General features: G+C 42.7%; 1 protein-coding gene across 2 annotated transcripts in view; it reads right to left on the bottom strand.

The window, feature by feature from the left end:
* ITPKA (inositol-trisphosphate 3-kinase A) overlaps nt 1-20,863 on the bottom strand; it is a 41,953-nt gene that overhangs the window by 12,513 nt on the left and 8,577 nt on the right. For both annotated transcript variants that reach the window (XM_075712255.1, XM_075712256.1), the window contains 2 exons: nt 2,771-2,867; nt 373-586 (listed from right to left, as the gene is read on the bottom strand). In XM_075712255.1, coding sequence (XP_075568370.1) covers nt 373-586; nt 2,771-2,867 — 311 coding nt within the window. The remainder of the gene's footprint in view (nt 1-372; nt 587-2,770; nt 2,868-20,863) is intronic.

The following is a 20,863-nucleotide window of genomic DNA, read 5'->3' as shown; positions in this document are numbered from 1 at the left end:
ATTAAATGAACTGGCAGTGAATGAATCATGTAAGTTTTTTTCCCATGTATTATCAGGCCACTGCAGAGAAACTTTTGTCTTAAATCACCCCTGAAAATATATTGATGTTGATAGTTTTTGAGGCTATAGACCAGTCAGTTTACAGAATCCACATAGAATCAGGCAACAATCATAGAATGCTTTGGGAGGGACATACTCTCCTCAGGTTGTCCAAGGCAATTGCCATACCAACAACAGGTTGTCTGGACTGAATCCCGAGGCTCCAAAAATGTTACCAGACTCCTCCAGACAGAGCATGACTACATCCTGCCTTCCCCCACTTCCTTCAAATGCATTTGGGTTAGAAAGCACTTTCCTTTTCATGTACCCCACCTTATCCCCATCTTGCAGTCCATGACAGAAGGCCCTTCAAAATCAGTAAGCAAGTCATCCAGCTGAATGTAGCTCTCGCCATCTCTCTCCACCACACCATGGAAGCAAGGGACACAGGAGCGTAGCGGGTCTTTCATCAATCGCTCAAAACACTCCTTTTCATTCTCTGAGAAGCGTTTGAGAATCTTCCCACTATCAGCTGCCTTGAAACTCCCTAAAAAAGAAAGTCAAACACATGCTGACAAGACTGACCTGCAAAAAAGAAAAACACCTTCCCCCACCACTCCAGCTTCATTACCTCAGCCTCATGACACCAGTTAAAGATTTCCCCTGAACAGAAAAGATAACATGCTTTTCATAAAAACTACAACACCCAGGACAAACACGGCCGTTGGCAGCAAAAGTCCGTTTGGATACGTTCCCATGTCAGAATTTATAGCTTTAAGGAGTGCAGCTGCTCCAGGCCATTGGTTTTTTTCCCATGCTAAACTCATTATTAGGATATTAAACACTACTATACTTATTAAAATGCACGAGAAGAAGCCACAAGCCAGAGCTGATTAATCCTCTGACAGGCTATTTTAAATCTGCATAACACTGCCAGTGTTGGCTTTGTCCTTAATCCTCACATAGAGTATACCTGCCGAGTGTGTATGCACCGAGGCAGTACGGTCAATCAGTGATAGTTAAACAGCCATGAACAGGCCAGAAGCCAAGCACTGCCCTATTCTATACACACACACTGTGACTGCGCATGCGTATATCTTCAGGTACCGCCTCTTCTCTGGAGTCCTGCTAATCTGCAGGTACAGCCTGTAGTGCAAGTGTTTTTTTACAACCCTGTGTCTGAATGGTATCCAGTGCAAATGACAGTCTGCATAGCCCTAGGTTGGCAGTAATTAGACTCCAGCTGCGGAAGTCGCTCTCCTGTCCCGCAACCTGCCAATAACGTCTGAGGAAAGTACGCATTTCGTTCAGAGGTACCCTTTAACCTACACGACATAAAATAGGTGCCAAAGTAGGAGCCTCATTAATCCTGGGGCTAACGCTCAGCTTTTATCACAGCAGGATCCTTCAGCCATTGCAAACTGGTTGTTCTCCGACAAATCCTAGAACTGGCACTGCTGCAGCACAAGGGCAAGGGTGGCAATGGCCCAGATTTTGGTTTAGAAAGAACTCGTCATATCAGAGAACAGCAGCTGCAAAAAGTATGGACTAAATGCAACCACAGAAAACTATCTAAAGCAAAGTGGAGCAGTATCTCTCCTCAGCAGCTTCAAGTAACCTCTTAATCCTCCTCTTCCACCCTACTACACAAGCCTCCAGAAGAGTTATGGTTACACGACCAGTGCATTGCTCCACACAGATCAAGCCAACCCCATACACACTGTGGTTAAAAACTGCAATAAGTCTGGGTCATCTTGGCACTCTGTGTGATACAAGTCAGCCCCACCAACACCACTGTGCAAAATACAGCTACTCCATTTCTAGGACTAAATAAATTTCTCTGCACAGCTTTGAAGTGCAACATATTAATGCATTAGCATATAAAGAGGTGGTTCAGGTACTGCATTAAAGCACGATGCAGCGTAGGTGCCTGCCCACATGTGTACTAATAAACCCCGCACAAGCACTTTAGGAACAAGGGCTGCATAGGAATTAAATGAAGCACAAGAGAAGCAAACCTGATCACTTTTCTGTTGGGTTTTTGTTTGGGGTGGTTTTTTTTTTTTTTTTTGGTCTTACCAATGAAACAAAGCCTACATCAGGAGCACACTTACCAACTTCCACAGACACAAAACTAGAACCAGACAACTGAGCTGCTCCTTGCACTTATACAGTGAACAATGACAGACTCGCAATGCAAACACCTGGTCAGCAAGTCAATTTTCACCAGATTTGTTTTCCACAGAAGGGCTTACATTCAGACAAGGGGTTTGGGGTTCGTATTAGAAACACTGTCCTTGCCAGGGCTGAGGCACATACAGGCACGAACAGTAATCCTTCTGACTAGGGAACTAACATATGGTTACTCAGTCAAGAAAGATGACCCCATACCGCAACAGCAACAGAAGGCCTAGGCTTCACCTCCCCAGTCCCTCTTGTTTCCCTCTAACACGTATTTTACATATATCACCTTACAAGGATGCATCAGTAGCCTGGCCCTTCCCCAGAGTCTGACCATTGCTTCCTTGCTCATCTCATTATTCAGGTCTATCACTCCCCCTTCCCTATCCCCACCACAATTGAAGGAAAGATGTTCTAGTTCACAGATTCATGTGATATTGCCTGCTTCCTTTTAACTGAAGGAAGGAAACAGAGAAACACTAAAACACTGTTTTCCTTGCTGCTACCATCCCCACTCCAGAGACAAACACATTGAAGACATTAATCTCACCTGTATGCCCAGCCAACTGCACCCATGAGTAGCGTTTCTTGAAGGGGCTGATGACTGGTAAGTTAACCATGGTTTTAATTGTATGCCATGCCTTTTTCTGGAATACAAAGAAAAGAAATATTAAGTTGGGAAAAGCTGGAATCCTGACATGCCGTAAACCTACCACATAACTTCATGCACATGGAATTGTTCCTCACTAATTTGTGAGTGCTCAAAGGTGGAACCACAAAACAGACACTATGATCATCGTTGGCAAAATATGTACGTAAAACCAAGACTGGACAAATACTCAAATATAATGCCCTACCATCCACAAGAAAGCTGCCTGCAAGAAATTAAAAAAAAAGTGCCATACTGCACATCACAGGCCTGTTCTTAGCCACACCTGATCCCTTCTGTGTCTGAGTCATGCAGTATGCGGAAAGCTGATGCTGAACACACACTTATGCACATTTCAGTTTCCATGAGACTTGAACATAAGCTGTTTGCCACTGTCAGCAGTACTTCCTGTCCCAGAGAACTTCAGCATCACCTTGTGATTAACGGCTTTCTCCGAGTCAGCAGGTAAGTCTTACTGTGACAGATGCATAGAAAATGCATCTCTAGTTGGACACGTAGGTCACTGAGGTCTCTCAGCACCCATCGACAGCGTGCTGTAGAATCTACTCCACGGACTTTCCTGTTCCCTCCCTGCTTTCCCAATCTTGTTACTTTTTAACAAAGCTGGGCATCGCTCTGGCCACCTTTGACTGCTGCACAGTGCAGCTGTCCGGATACCGCTGCAGGCAGACAGGGAAACAGAACAGCTGCTCGCAAACAGCAGCTGAGTGCTCTGTTGCAAATGCAGAAAGGAAAAAAAAAAAAAGTAGAAAGTGAAAAATTCTCATGCTCTGGAACTGAAACCCAGATGGGAGAGAACCACAGCCCACTGGCATTCATGTTACACTCTGAGGGATCCCAAAGTGCTTTACAAACAGGGACAGCAGGCTCATTTCTTCTCACTAGGACACAATACCCTGCTGGAGAAAAAAATGGAGCTGCACAATAGTTGTACACAACAATTTAGTGCTGAGAGTTTTTTTGCTGAGATCAAGTGTAGTTGGGGATTAGGCTGCATTTACAGAAGTGCTTATCAACGGCCTAACTGGGATTCACCAAAATCAACTGGAGGCATCGATTTCACTGAAAACAAGTTTAGGTCATTGCTCAATACCTGAAAAATCCACCCTCAACACAACCATGTCTTATCTAGCCAGGATATCTGATGATTTAGGTGCTTAGGACACCTGATTTTTATTGTCTTCTACAGAAGTAAAAAAGACAAAAAATGAAATTGCAGGCAATGATACACAAGCAAAATGTAGCTCTCCAGATCACACTCTGACCTGGCCATCCTTCCCCAAACTTGTTCACTCATACCACGTTTCTTACGAGGTACCCTCTGGCAATGTTGGTCACTGTGTGAGGACAAAACCCTGTGGCTATCTTAGAATGTATCAAGTGGATATGTGAATGCACAGACACAAATGATCTTTCTTTTAAGAATGTGTCTTCACAAGAAAGTTTTCAGTTATGCTGCAAATTAAACTGACATAACAATGTAATTACCATATGAGCATACGTATTCTGAAACAAGATTGCTTCTTCCTATTTAACTTATTTTGGATTTGAATGCAGTTCAAGCTGAAATGAAGTCATTCTTGGTCTGATATAAGTGCCCTATGCAGCACTAATACTTTTGAAAATGTACTGTGCCAGTGAGGGGAAGCATCCAAAGAAATGGATATTTGAGAATCATGAAGACTTAGCTGCACTTATTGCAACTCCACAGATGTTACTAGCTCTGGCTAAACTCCAGTTTCATAAACACCTTCTGCAGGTTTAAATGATCCTTTCAATATATATATAATATTATTTGGATTTCATATTCTGTATTATTTGCTTTAAGTTGTTCCAAACTGCAACCTTGCAGTGCTAAACAGCGACTTGGCTCTATCACAGAGCTAGCTGCTGTTTAGTGAGGATGAGAGACACTCTTGTACACCACTTATAAATGTCCATAGCCTCCTTCTGGAGGAAAGTGCAATGTAACTATACAAAACTAATTAATCTTTGCTACTTGAATAACAATAGTCTACTTGCCAGATTTAACTGATAACAGAAGCCCTTCAGTCTACTTCGCTGTTTCTACTCGAGGGACACAGCCCTAACTTACTTAAAGAACAGTTGAAAGTAAACATCGTTCTGAATTAAAATGACCCCTTTGAATGCAACTCTTGCCAAAGATTTAGTTTTTGAAGATTCCAACACAATTTTCAGGGTAGCACTGCTTTTTCCCCCAGCCCTTAATCAGAAGTCAGCATTGCTCCATAACTCTCCCATAAAGATCCTATACTCATCATAATGTCCCACTCCTAACAAACTGTATCCTGCCTCCCAATGACTTGTAATACTGCTATATCTAGAAGCAATGAGAAGTTCAGGTTTTCAAGGAATGCGCATCAAGTGCAACACAACACTCCAGTGGCTTTCCCGCCTCCTCCCTCCCACCCAGCCCTAAGAAGCTGCAGCTTTTACTTGTACTGTGGGTGTGAAGGAGAGACAATGGGCCAAATTCAGCCCCAGCTCAAGTGGCCTTTGGCTGCTTAGGTTACAGCTGCCTTGGATGAGTATGTTTAAGCTACTCATCCAATAAGCAGACACTGACTTTTTTTTTTTTTTTTTTTTTAAAAAATAATCTCTTCACAAACCCTTTTCCCTCTCAAGACAGGGAAAGCATGAGGCTCAAGCTAGGAGAGAAAGGATTGCTTCCACACCCACCCCATGGAGCATGCTGCCATCAGCAGGGGTTCAGCAGTTGTGCTTTCCTCTACCACAACTTCAGTCTTCCAACTTGCTCAATCCAGGATGCAAATTGCCAGGATGCAAACAGGGCTGCATGCTGTTGGAGCAGTGGTGTGAGTGGGAAGATGAAAACTCTGTGTGCCTGCTGTGGGAGGAATCTTTCTCACTTCTATTTCTAAAGCAAGATCTCTTCCTCTTTGTTAGCAATGGTATTATATGCTTTTCAAATCACTGCTTTATGCTGCAATGGCAAAGAGGACTGCTACCACTGCCCATCTGTATTTGCAGTTCGTATCTCCCTCAGTCCCTGCTTCTTCTAGATTCCTGCTCAGTCTTCCTTGATCTTTTGCTCTGCCTGGGGTTTCTCCAAGCCCTTGTTTCTTCTAGATTGCCAGCCAGTGTATGCTATTCACATATATTCAGGGAAAACTCAGACATCTCTGTATCAGGATTGCCCAAATCAGATGCTCTTGACATCACCGATGCTGTTTTATATGCCTCCTGAGATCAATATACTTAAGAGTTCTCCACCAGGAGAAAGGAAGCCATTCAAAAGGGCCAAGAGGCAAACATGAGAAATATTAACATTCTTAGATTCAGCATATAAATTTCTCAATGTGAATTGCAACTGACACTCTATACATCTCTCCCTAAGCAATAAAAGGTGTGGGATGCTAAAGAGGGGAAAAGCTAGCTTCCTGCCAACAGGTCAGCCTGTGTGATGGGCTGTGCCACTGGAAATGTGTCCCTGGTAGCAAATGAACAAAAATTCAGGGGAAGAGAACGGGGTAACCGATTCCCACAATGCAGCCACAATGCATGCAAAGGATTGTGGTTTAGTATCTGACATTTATCTGTGTTATCTGGATTATTCTTTTGAATCACTCTTCTGAATTTGAAGCACAGTACTGAAGAGAAGCATACATCCATGCAGCAGATGTGGCACACCTGCTCTGTGTTAGCACTGGCATATGCAGACAAGACAGTGGCCAGATGAGGTATTCCCAACCTATTCAACCTTGGATACAGGTAGCTGTTGCCATCATGCCTATCCATTAAGAAACATCAAAGATGAGCAGCAACCAAGAGCCACTGGTTCCTGTGAGCACAGCTTTCTCCAGGCCTTTTCTCATCATGAGAGCACAACTTCATACATTACTAGTATGCAGAAGCACAGCCATGATGATCCTGCCCAAATACACCAGTAGGACTTGGCTGAGGAAAACCCACTAAACTCACTGGAAGATGTTTCATCCATTTTAAGGGGTTTTGGCTCAGGCCTCACTGTCCCCAAGAATTAATTCACAGGAACTAACCAGCTTTCCTGAAACCCTCCCGCCATTTCAGGACAAGGGCTATAACATCCTAATAGCCAAGCTCACTGAACAGATTAGTGCAGACTCCCTGAATTGGGTGGGATTTTTTTTGGTTGCTGCTGCTGCTGTTATACAGGCAGTACAGAATAACTGAAATCTCTCTGTGAGCATATGCTGAATCCCTCAGGGACAGATGAACCACTCTGACTCCTAAGGGCAACAGTGGATAGGGACCTGAACCTTCCTCTGTTGTTCTGTGGAAAAAGAAATAAAATCTCTCCCTTATTTAAGGGTAAAATACATACACAGGAATTTGCAGAATTGAGTCCTAAGTGAAGCAATTACAATAATTAAAAACACCAATCACATCTAAACTGGGGAGGGGAAGGAAGAAAAACCTTTTCTTCAGGGTAAAAAAAAAAAGAAAAAGTATCAGTTTTAATAATCCTAGCATGTTAGTTAAAACTATAGTGAGTTAAAGAACAAAAATACATTGAAACGTAACAAAAACCAACAGGGTCCCTAAAAAAAGTTCATTTTTCCATGAGCAGCAGAGCGGAGGAGTAGTTTTCTGCCTGAGCTGGTAAACTTTCATGGAAATTCTGCTAGACTATAGTAAACAATGACCCTTGAAACTTTTTTCCAGGAAAATGTCAGCAGTTTCTTTATCCAAGATCCTGTTGTCTTTTTTTGTGCACTAGTACAAAGCCTACGCAAGCCTACAGAGAGCTATTATGACAGCAAGAAACAAAAGGATAGTGAGAAATTTCTTTGTAATTTTTTTTCCTAAAAGTCTTTAAGAAAGAGTATTTAATTGTCAGTCATCATAATCTACTGTTCTCTTAAAATCTTTACATCATTTAGGCTAAATTCTGCCACTCTGGGACATGGGGGCTGAAATCTGATCTGTATTGCTGGTTGCCACTGCCTACTCAGCGTCTCACTAACTCCTAGAAGGAACAAGGTTCCTGCACAGGGACTTGCAAAGAGTACAGAAAACTATAATTACCAAAAGTTACTATATGTGTTTCAAAATAATTCTCCAAGAGCCATGTGCCCAAAACGTAACAGCACTGAGCAATACCTCGCCTGACAATCTGAGCCAACACAGTGCTAATAATGAGCAAGTGTGCAAGAAGGTGGTGAGTGTTGGCCTCTTTCCGGACACAGTAACTGCAACAATAGTGACTGGAAAAGTAACACCTGGGAACCCATCAGACCATTAGCTGGAACTGCCTTCTACAAGTGGGCCCTAAGCTAACACTAAGCATTACTAAACTGGGTATCAGTTATGACTTATCCATGCACAGTATTAGTCATTCTCCAGTGGCTCACACTTCTGCTGTGAATTTTTTTTTCCCCCTTCTTCTCTTCCTTCTTCCTTCCTGGGTCACGCACTAGCACCCATCTCTTGAGTGATACAACAAATCCTCACAAGGTCCAGAAGATTATTCACAGAGCTGTCATAAGTATCAGTGTGAGCAAGTGGTAGGGTCTAGTCCTGCAAATAGCCCTCTGTTAATATTTGTTCCTTCTAAACTCTGTGTATGTTTTACAATCTTATTATTGTTTCAGATTTACTTTTTATAGGATATACATTTACTTAACTCAATAAAATGTTCTTAAAACCCTAGGAGTTAATTTTATCTACAAAATCCTTGACTGTTTTATTTACCTTAGTTTATTAAAACTAAAACAAATGGGCTTGAAAACTAGCTTGTTTTCTTAATTCTTTATGCCATTTTACTAGATTACTTAATTCAATTTGGAAAATGAAATTAACATATTCAGATTTGTTCTCCATTTTCAGTATTGTTTGTCACTTTATTTGAATTGTCTTTGACCTGACACATTAGACCTGCACATACAAAGAACTTAAATGTAGGTCCAAAGCTACTAACCATATTATTTTAATGAACTAAGCCAAGCCTGAACAAAACTTTGCTGTCATCTGTCTCAATGCAGCCACTACCTGCCGCCACCACAAAAAGCTTCCATAAGAAATTATTTTGAGCAGACCACAACCAAGACAATTACTAGCCTAATTTAATTACCCTGTAATTAGACATGCTTCTCTCCCTGTGTGAATGTAATCAATAACTACAGTACTATAATTACAACCTATTGAAAAAAAAAATCAAAACCACTTTAACAAAGAAGCTACTGCTTTGTCAAAATCACAATATTCTACAAAGACAAGTTGTTATCAGCATAATTTCCCCCAAACCAATGAGTCTTCCATAGGCGCAGCTTCACAGCAGCCAGCTTCAAAGGTTATTAGGGATTTCATTTATTCAAGGGAATGCAGCTCTGGGACAGCCAACCATACGGTTTCATCTCATGGAGAGATCTGAAAATTTGAGTGATGTTACATAAAAAAAAATTAAAAGATAGTGAGAGTTGCTGAGCAACATGGTATCTTTCCGGTTACAGTCACAGAATTTGCCTACTGAGGGATTCTGGTTTTGAGTTCTTTCAGTTTGAGGCTTAGTATAGTTGTCTCTGCAGATCCAAAAGAGGCGGGCAGTTGACTTGGCCAGATCCAGATCCTGGAAGAGCAGACATTTTTATGCCCAATATAAGCAAATTATAATTATCCTTGTTTTTTCTTCTAATAATATATACAGATACATATACACACATACATGCACACCTTTAAAATATCTAAAGCAGCTAGTAAAAGCTTTTCATTGCAGTTAATAGGAAGTCCATGACTTTTTTTTTTCCCCCCCCCAATTGTCCAGACTATAACAACTCCTGCGCTTGGGATCATTCGGTATTTGTAGAAACTTCGAAGACCTAACAAGGCATCATACTGCAATGGAGAAAGTGAGGCATACATGTAATTTTTCCCTTATTTGTTGGGAGAAATATAACTTAAGTATCCACAAAGGCTCTGTGTAGGGAAGCAAGGTACAAGATTTGCCCATAGCTAAAACAAAAATACCCCAAATAACACAAAAAAAAAAAAAAAAAAAATCACTGGATTTGTCATGTAAGGCACTTACTCTATACTTTCAGCAGCCCGTTTCTGTGCTTTTGCCCCTTATTAAAGCTTTCTGGAATCCTCAAATTAAAGAGATTCTTGCTGCCAAGTCTACTACCCACTTGGCTGAATCAGACATGAATCACAAATCGAGACAAAGATCTCAATGGGTGGGAGGTGAAAGAGCAAGTCAACAAGAAGAATGCTCTCCAAGCAAGCTCCAACAGGAGTATGTGAGCAAACACTCACACAAACCTTTATAACTAAGTTTCTGAGCACAACGCTTGATTCAGCTCCCAAGATAGGGTGAGGCTCTTACCGCAACTGACTTAGCCCCATTATTACCACATTTCATCTTCTCTTGTCACTGGGCAGTAAACAGGTTCCTAAGGCACAGAAACGCTAGTCCGCATAGTAGTGATTGTTGATCACTAGACAAAAAGGTATTTAGGGCCAGAATCGAAATGTTGCTCTTATGATAACTTACATCAATGGATAGCCCAGCCCAGAGTCTGGAGATATGAGCACCTGCTTTAAAGAGCCCGTGCCCTGACCTGATATGCAACAGCATCATTCTTCAGACTATCAGAGGTGCTACGCCAGCCAACATCAACTGACAATTCGTCCAAACCACTGCAACTGGCCTTCTGCCACAGCAGCTGTGTTACTTCAAATGCTGTCAGCTGTCACTCAAGGAATACAAACAGGGTAACCATGTCCCTGATCAAGTACTGAGCAATCTCCACGTGCCAGACGCCTTGGGAGCCTTGACCATCCTTGTATCTGCTTCAGTCCCCAAGGGAACTAACACTCACTGCTTTGTCACACAGTTGATCTTCCTATGGTGTACAAGTGCCAGCTGGAGCTGTACGACTGATGATCAACAGCAAGGGAGAACACATGCTCCTAAAGAAGAATGGCAGTTTGCATGCTACACGAGCACCTTCCTGATAAGCAGCTCTCATCAGACTGCCAGGCAATCTGTGACTGCACCTTCGTCTCTCCCTCCCTCTCTTTCAACATCCAGCCTCCAAAGCTTTGAGAAGAAACGGCGCTCAGCCTGTACTTAGCCTTTGATGCTTCCGGTTTTGCACTCAACCATGGGTGAGGGCCACAGCTGCTCAACCAGCATTTGGCAGGTGTATCCTCTGACTGCAGGGTTTTCATTTCCTGTTTGTACCACACTCAAGATGGGCTGGGCTAAATCTTCAGAGTCATGAGAAACACTTAACGCAATAAGCAGAACAAAGCTACAAGACAGAAGCCTCAGGTTCCTGTGTTTTCTCCTCTGTCATGCCTCACCATGCAGTGAGATGCATACATTGTTTGGCTCACTGCTCTTTAGGATACTTGGTAAGCTTGTTGGATATTCACTATGTCTGGACTAAAGGAAGAAGTGAAGAAAAGAGAAACGGATGGTCGCTATCAGACTGATTTACTAGGAGCACAAAATCCCACATCCCACTCCACAGTTGGATTCTACTTGTAATTCCAGGAGCAGTCCCTCTCCAAAACAGAGGCAAAGTGCGAAGAAGTGAAAGCATTGCTTGCCTTTTTGCAAACAGCATCAAGAGCAGCAGTCTGCTGATTATTCTGCAGGAATCAATGTTGGCATCTTGCTTCTGATCATTATCAAGTGAAACATCTACAACCTTTATGTCATTCCCAGGCCAAAAGCCAAAATAGTCAAGGAGTTAGATAGCTTTAAAGCTACACTGTCACAAGGGTTTCCTTCACTTTTCTCACTGAGATGTTGTAAAAGCCAATACTGTTGACTGAAAGACAGATATTGTTTTAATAAATCAACATTTTCTGTCCTAAGGGGTACTGAAATGTCTACCTTTGATAGCAGGCATTAAACATAGCCATTATCTCTACCTTTGCAGCTTGTGCTCTGCTCTGAAAGACACCAGTTCTCTTAACAGGATCGAGCTCTGCCACCTGTCCCTGCTGAACTCAGGAAAACTGAACCAAAGAGGTTCTTCCCCTACCAGGGTTCTGCCACAACAACAGTCTTGCTGGAAACGGAAATGTTATTATCCAAGAAGTAAATGGAAAGTTCCTCACTATAGGAAAGTTGACTCACTTTCAGAGCCCAGACATTTGAGATTTATCCAGGCTGTCCATCACCCAGAACAGTTCTGTGGTAAATCAAACATCACTTTAGCAGATGGTGTGGCAGAGGAAAGAAATCTTTCTTAACCTCCAAAACAACTGCAGTTTAAGTCTTCGGAAACTTCCTATGCCACAGTTTGGCAATTTGAGAATTCTCTGCCCATCCTCCATCTATCCTCCGCTTGCCATGGGTCACTGATTGACATCACCAGTCATGAGAAAGGGAAATCTAGAAAGACAACACTCTTTAGATTAAAAAATGAGCTTAACATCCTATTAGTAAGACACAGAATTACCAGCTCCAAACCGGATGAATATTTGGGAATACTGAAAACCCAAACACATCCACACTTCTCTATACATAGACCTATAAATAGATTCAGCCTAAAACATAAGCACAATTTGTTAAGGCACAAACGTGCCATTTGTGAACTGTGTATGACCTCAAATCCAAATGTACTACAAGAAGAAGTGCCAATCCACTTAAATCAGGTGTGGTTTCTGCATAACATCAAGAGAGACTGTGTTCTGGCAACAAGCCAGGAAATAACTTCAAGAAGCTAATCTCTCCTGAGTGAGCTCCAGGCGCTTGGGAAAGAAGCTGAGCATGCGCTTCATCTTATTTGCTAAGGTGGTGCAGACTGTTACTGAGACACACAGCTCCATCCCGCCTGCCCACCAGTTCAGGGCTAGGTTCACCACCAGTTTAACACCCCAGTGATTTAGCGGCCACAGGAGAATCTCCAGTCTGAACAGATAAAGAGAAATTAAGGAAGTTTTAATGCTTATGCTTTATTACACTTCGCCATTCGCCACAAGCCACTACCATCAGACAGAAACTGCAAAATTGTCTTTTATTAACTGGTCAAAGACTCCTCTCTTCCTATCCCCAGAAGCTTGGGTTACTGAACATGTTGGAAGTTCACCATGCTTTCAATGTATCCCCAGGGCCCCAGAAGCAGTATCCCATATAACTTGGAGATTCAACCTGAAAGGAATGTAACACTATAACAGTGGAAGACTGTTGTGCTATAATTAGTTTTTTTCCTGTAGGAAAGGATAGGAAGCACAAGGGTAGAGTTAAGGTTGCTGTTAAGAACCTACTGGTTATCTGTGGTGATTGTGCTCCATTTCAGTCACTATTGCATGACAGTTTTGACAAAATGGAGGAAAGTTCAGACATGAATAACAAACATCATACCTCTGAGGCTGAAAGAATTGTGTTTGTTTAGCCTGAGAGGACCAAGCACAGCAACTGTCTTCTAGTACACAAGTTGTCTCAACTTTAAAAGCAGTCAATTGTTCTCCATGTCCACCGGGAAGGACAAGAACAAGTGGCTTTTTGCCAACAAAGGCAAATTTGCAACAAAAGCAAAACATTCAGGTGAGATATCAGAAAAGGGCTTTCCAGGGGTATTGGTGAGTTTTCAAACAGGCTTGACAAATGCCTGTAAAATTGTGGTCTAGCTCAGTCACAGGGGACACCTGCCACCAAGATGGAACTGGGTTGATCCCAGTGTCAATCAGTTGCAATACTTTCAAAGGACTTCTAGCCACAGGCACCAGCATAGTTCATCATCAATTGTCTAAAGATACTTATGTCCTGCAGGACAGCAAGGAAAGATACATGATCCCTTTCTGCGCTTCATTTCCATTTCCCAAAAAGTATTAAAACATTCATTTAGAAAATTAAGTCCCTCACACCAACACTTGTCTGCAAATCAGGATTTCTGGAATTATTGTACACATGCACCTACATATAAAGAGGTTACTGACAGGTATTTATTTTTAAAATGCACTTACATATAACTTTTTTTTCTTTCCCACCATGGTAATTCAGCTTCTAACATCCTAAAATGTCGGACACTCATTTGCAAAAGATCTGAGCAAACTCTACTGCCTCAGGATGGGATCTAAATCCAGACACGTGCCCTTTCTCTGCTCCAGTTCCCACAACTGCAGGCTGTAATAGCTCCACTTCAGAACACTGTTGAACAATTTAAGCAATTAATGCTTGTAAACTAAATTAGAGGCACTCAAATAAGGCATTCAAGTACTCAAATAAGCAGCAATATAGTATTAAGTGAAAAGGATTATCAGAGCCTAAAAATATGTCATGTAAAAAACAGATCAGAGATCCACTGGTAACAGTTTGCCATCTGCTCTTCTAATCTATCACAAGACAAAGTCCAGTACTCCGTCTCTTCTCTCCTCCTTTGTCTCCTCCAAACTCATACCTCCATTTTCCTCTAAAGAAGCATAAGCAGTTACTGCTTCACCTATCACGTACACCGCTGTTCAAATATGGCCCACCCTTTGCAATGGAATGCAAGTGTCAACATGCGATAGGCACTGTTGTTTAGAGGGGTGTGGTATTTACCTAGGGGAAAGCCACATCCTTCAGCAACCACTTTAATAACTCTGAGCTTTAACATAGTAACTGTGAGATTATTCCAAACCATTGTGTTGAAAGGATTTTAAAAAACAAAAAACAAACAAAAACCATACTCCTATTTGGGTTAGCATCAGACCAAAACAAGTGAGGCCAGTGTCCCAGACAGGATGGGAGCCCATAAATGGAATGTGGCGATGATGGAGAAAGCCAGAATTAAATGGAAACTGGGACCCTTCAATTTCCCCCACAGGAGTGAGAGGGCCTTCTGGGTCATGAGGTAGTTGTTTGGTTTTGGAGTAAACCTAAGATTAGAGAAACTCTTCCTGCCCCAAAGTCAGCACTAGGAACTATGTAAGGAATCCGGAGAAAAAGATGACTTCTCCCTTGAGCAAAACTACAGGATCAAAAGAGAATTTCTGTTAACATTAGAACAAGAAAGGTGAGCTGAATTCCTCCTCCGTATCAGAAGCAGGCAGTCTCAGCAGACAAGGGATTATTTAAGATTTTTATTTCCATAATGTAGCCTTAAGAAAGTCAAATTCAGACCTTACATAAGCAAGAGTGACTCAACAAAAGACTGAAACTGAACCAAGGCATCTGCCTTCCTGAAGAGTTGTGGGCATTTGAACAATAGTGAATGTGTTGTACTGAGTATGTTTCCTCTGCCCTGAAGGTAAACAAATGCGTTCACAGCCAAGATCCTGGAGATCCCACCTTTTTAGAAGCACAAATTGAGAATTATTAGAACACAAACCCACCTAAAAATAAAATAAAAATGGTGTAGTTTATACATAGACCATTTATCTACCAAAACTTTTATCTCATAGTAAGAGAGACCAAAAAACCCCATAAAACTTAAAAGAATTTCATACTGTTGGATCCTAGCAACAGAACTGCAAGCCACACTCACATATCTTGTACAACCACCTACATCAGCCTCCTGAAATATGAAGCAAGCAGCAGCTCCTATGCCAGATTGGACATAGGTAGCAGAACCCAAGGGTGACCAACATCAATACACCAGGGCTCAGCAGACAAAGAAAAGACAAACATCTGAAATGTCATTTGCAAGTGGTTTATGACTTACACTGCACACAGGGGAACGAGCCATACAGAGAAGTTACTTAACAAGCCAAGACTGATTTTGCTGCCCTGTCTGCTCTTTTTCTTGAAGAATGCAATGTAATGAAAAAAAAAAAAAAAAAATGGTGACTTGGCTACATTCATCCTATAGCCATCCCCTGTCCCAGACAGGATTGCTGTGTATAGAACCATAGAATGCTTTGGGGTGGAAGGGACCTTTAGAGACCATCTAGCCCAACCCCTCTGCAGTGGGCAGGGACATCTCTATCTAGATCAGGTTGCTCAGAGCCCCATCCAACCTGACCTTGAATGTTTCTAGGGATGGGGCCTCACTACCTCTCTGGGCAACCTGTTCCAGTGCTTCACCACCCTTCACTGTAAAACATTTCTTCCTTATAGCCAGTCTAAATCCATCCTCCTTTAGTTTAAAACTCCTTGTCCTGTCACAACAGGCCTTACTGAAAAGATTGTCCCCATCCTTCCTACAGGCCCCCTTTAAGTACTGAAAGGCCACAATAAGGTCTCCCTGCAGCCTTCTCTTCCCTAGGCTGAACAACCCCAACTCCTGTTCTCGTAAGAGAGATGCTCCAGCCCTCTGATCATTTTTGTGGCCCTCCTCTGGACCTGCTCCAACAGGTCCAGGTCCCTCTTGTGCTGAGGGCTCCAGACCTGGACGCAGTACTCCAGGTGAGGTCTCACCAGAGCAGAGCAGAGGGGCAGAATCACCTCCCTTGACCTGCTGGCCACGCTTCTTTTCATGCAGCCCAGGATTCGGTTGGCCTTTTGGGCTGCAAGCACACATTGTTGGCTCATGCCTGGCTTTTCATCCACCACTAGCCCCAAGTCCTTCTCTGCAGGGCTGCTCTCAATCCTTCGTCCCCCAGCCTATATTGATATCAGGGGTTGCCCCATCCCAGGTGCAGGACCTTGCACTTGGCCTTGTTGAACCTCATGAGGTTCACACAGGCCCACCTCTCCAGCTTGTCCAGGTCCCTTTGGATGACATCTCCTCCTTCTGGCATGTCAACCGCACCACTCAGCTTGGTGTCATCTGCAAACTTGCTGAGGGTGCACTCAATCCCACTGTCTATGTCATTGATGAAGATATTAAACAGCACTGGTCCCAGTACAGACCCCTGAGGGACTCCACTTGTCACTGGTCTCTAACTGGACATTGAGCCATTGACCACTACCCTCTGGATGTGACCACCCAAGCCAATTCCTTATCCAGCGAACAGTCCACCCATCAAACTCATATCTCTCCAATTTAGAGAGAAGGATGTTGTGGGGGACTGTGTCAAAGGCTTTACAGAAGTCCAGATAGATGACATCCGTTGCTTCTCCCTCGTCCACTGATGCAGTCACTCCTTCACAGAAAGCCACTAGGTTGGTCAGGCAGGACTTCCCTTTGGTGAATCTGTGCTGGCTGTCTCAAATCACCTCCCTGTTCTCCATGTGCTTGAGCATAGCTTCTAGGAGGGTCTGTTCCATGACCTTCCCAGGCACAGAGGTGAGGCTGACAGGTTGGTAGTTCCCAGGGCCCTTCTTTCTTCCCTTTTTAAAAATGGGCACAACATTCCCCTTCTTCCAGTCAACAGGGACTTCACCTGACTGCCATGACTTTTCAAATATCATGGAGAGTGGCTTGGCAACCACATCAGCCAGTTCCCTCAGGACTCTGGGATGCATCTCATCAGGTCCCATAGACTTGTGTACATTCATATTTCCCAGGTGGTCTCGAACCTGATCTTCCCTTAGAGCCCAGGAGGGGCTTTACCCCCCTGCTCCCCATCTTTTGGTCCATCGACTCGGGAGGGATAAGGAGAGAGGTTGCCAGTGAAGACTGAGGCAAAGAAGTTGTTGAGTACCTCAGCCTTCCCCTCGTCTGTTGATACTACAATCAAGAGGACTGAAAAGGCAAACTGGGATCAAGACACACAGCTATGGCAATGGGAGAGGACATATTTATAGAGATAATGCAGAAAATTCCAATGGATGAACAGGGATGGAAAAAAGATAATTAGTTTTCACTCCAGTTTTAATGTTGGAATGGGAAACCATGCTCAGAACATCAGCCGTTCTACTGCTGGAAGAAGACTTGGAGACTGCTGGCATAGGGATTAACAAGCACAGGGCTATTAGACAACACAGAACTTCCTCCCTCCCTGGTCTCATTGCTGAAGGCAGTCACATACTCTCTTTGGTCTCACTATGAACTTTGGGAAAACAAGTCATGAAACTGTTACAGGGGCCTGATTAGTGCCCAAATCCAGGCAGATCATTAGGCTAGAGAGAACTCCAGAGACTCACTTCTTCCTAACATACTTAAAATACGGCTTGATTATTTTTTCTACTGAAAAAGGCTACCTTTGGTAGCCATGGTGGCATCATGAGCAAGTGATAGGCAAAAAGACCTGGAAGTCAGGAATCTCCACTTTAAAACCTTCTCATAGGATTTTCAAGAGAATTGCAGGATCTGTCCTGAAATGAGTACCTTGGAATTTAATTGTTTACTCCTGGGTTAGTACAAAAAAGGCAGAAAAGTTCCGTATCTAAATTCCACAGAGCAAGACAATACAAACTGTATCCAATTATCAGCCCAAAATTCTGACACTCAGCATTTTACACTATGAAAAGTGAAAGCTGGAGTGTAGGAAGGTTTCCTAGTTTCTTCAGATTACATTCTCCTCTGAACAAAGCTGACCCTTTGTGGAACCGGAGCACTGTTCCTACAGAATGCACATGGGTGGGAACGGCTGAGGAAGGAGCCCACAGCAAGCAGAGCTTATCGCAATTAGAATATTCAGGTCAAGTGCACTTAGCCAACAACCCACTCAAACCCTGCAAAAGATAACAAACAGCCAGTCTGCACACATGAACACTGTTCACACAGATTTTTATCCTTTCTATCACTGCATCACATAAGCATACAGTGATGAGGAAAAATACAGAGCCACCTTTTAAGACTTGCTCTAGCTCTGCCTCTTTCAGAAGATCAGGGTCTCAAACCCCAGATTTTCTGTGAAGCCACTAAAGCACCAATGCACAAGAAGTCTTTCTGCTTCTGTGTGTCTCATTCTCCCAAGAACTGCTCTAGGTTACTCACCTCAAACCACCACAAAAACTGTTGGCTTCAGACTGAACAATTGCAACAGAACTTCAACTGTTTCCAAGGCTAGAAAAAGAAACATCTTGATCCCATTACAAAATTTCTGATGAATCCTCCGAAAAGCTTTTTAACCTTCAATTTTGGGAAAGGAGCCTGAAATTTGGCAAGAGAAGAGTTTTCAAAGCAGGAGCAGGCCATGCGAAGAGAAGTCAACCTGACCAAATTTGGCAAATTATAAGAACCTCAGGTTCATTTACAGTAGATGCTCGTTAGTCTTTAGAAGTTAACCTTCTGTGGAGACTGCTGGGCACAGCACATGCAAGGGATTGATGGTGCTCAGCTGTGAAGGGTATGGTCAGTCATCCCACTCTTCAGACACAGGTGAGCTTGAGGAGGCTCAGCTGTGTGCAAGGCAGCTGTGACCTAGGTTTTCCCAATACAAGAGGGCCATCTCCCACAGGGCCTGAAGATGCACTCCAAGTACAGCACTCCTTTGAGTGCCCTCTTTAGCATGGGCATGTTAAATGAACCAGCCAGCTCTAGCTCACTCTGCAGCACGCACTTTGGAAAGGAAGGTAGGATAAAACACTACTGTCATGTGTCAGCGCCTTCCACTACTGGAACGTGTTCAGATGGAGAATTATGTTTGCACTGGAACTTTAATAATATCCTAAATGCAAAATTGAGCACTCAGAAGTTAGACATTTTCAGAATTGAAGTTTTCTGTGCAATCTTAAGTTATCATCTTGATGTCAATGCTTACCCTCTTCTGCAGAGCTTATGATCTAGTCTTTAATTATATTATACCATATTGTAGTTCCTGTTCACTCAGTATAAACAAACAATTCCCAACTCTATAAAAAGCAACTTTTCTTTTCTTTTTTTTTTTTTCTCCTCATTCTGTCCTCATTGGCTTTACCATTTTTACTTCAATTACTGGAAATCTACTGTAAACATAGTTACTGAGTTTTGTGTGGTAGTTCTAAGACAGCCATCACTGCTATAGTAGAGTGCTTTCCAAGATTTAATGAATTTGTTTTCACAATCTCTGCTATGCAAACTTTTTTATTCATATCTTACAGGGCAAACATACCAAAGGAAAGATAGGTTAATATGAAAAGTACCCACTAATTTTGAAAGCTCAAACTGAGGTGTCAATTTTTGCTTTTCCTAATACCTAGTGTTACACAATGCTGTAGAACAGCTCCCATTAACTTCAGTTGCAGGTATGAACATTTCTGCTAGTAAGACCCATACTCTCACGTTGGTCAATAGGAGAATGAGAAAAATACAGTTTAGCAGCCATAGTGAAAGTCTGCATGAATAGCTTGCCTAGTCTCTCCCAGGGACACTGTGAAAGGAAAGCAGTTCTCCAGATGAGCATTCAGCAGCATTACAATTGGGAAGTCAGTCTTTCTCTTCCTGTGATCTGCCCGATTTGTTGCATACCTATCTATGAAGAAACAGAGGTCCTGCAACACATCACATCAGTCACTATGTAACTGTAACTTGTCCTTTGAGTTGATCTGAAATCTAAAACAGCTGCTTATTAGCCGAGTTCTACATTAAAGACTGTAGAATATTAATATGCCCACACTGCAGATGCTTTAGTTCTTTTCATGTACTTTCAATGCTTGACTGAACAATGATTTCTTAAAATAATTATCTCACGTTATCCCGATATGTTCAGGGGTTTTTTTGAGAATGTATTTTCCTTGTTTTTTAAAGCAATAGTCTGCTCGCCCATTAAGTTCTGATCTTCTGCATTGTCTTTCCCCTTGCATTTCCAGTGGTATTCCCAACCAGTCCCAATCAATCCCCTCCTGTTTGCCTGTATGTATCCTGCACCTATCACAACCCTCTCATCTCCCTCGTCTCCAGAGTTGTGCTCTTGACTAGCCTGCATCAGAATCACACAGCTTCCTGTTGCAGTGTGTCTGCCCATAAGACTGGTCATTTGAAAGCGCAAGAGAAGACCACTAGCTGTGCCACACACTCAGGGGATCTTTGAAGATTTTCAGCAGATGTGGTGATTTCAGAGCATCTGAACACATTCCAGTAGTGGAAGGCGCTGACACATGACAGTAGTGTTTTATCCTACCTTCCTTTCCAAAGTGCGTGCTGCAGAGTGAGCTAGAGCTGGCTGGTCCATTTAACATGCCCATGCTAAAGAGGGCACTCAAAGGAGTGCTGTACTTGGAGTGCATCTTCAGGCCCTGTGGGAGATGGCCCTCTTGTATTGGGA

Source organism: Pelecanus crispus, chromosome 6 (genome assembly GCF_030463565.1).
Source record: "Pelecanus crispus isolate bPelCri1 chromosome 6, bPelCri1.pri, whole genome shotgun sequence".
Taxonomy (NCBI): domain Eukaryota; kingdom Metazoa; phylum Chordata; class Aves; order Pelecaniformes; family Pelecanidae; genus Pelecanus; species Pelecanus crispus.
This window is presented reverse-complemented; position numbering and strand designations above follow the sequence as displayed.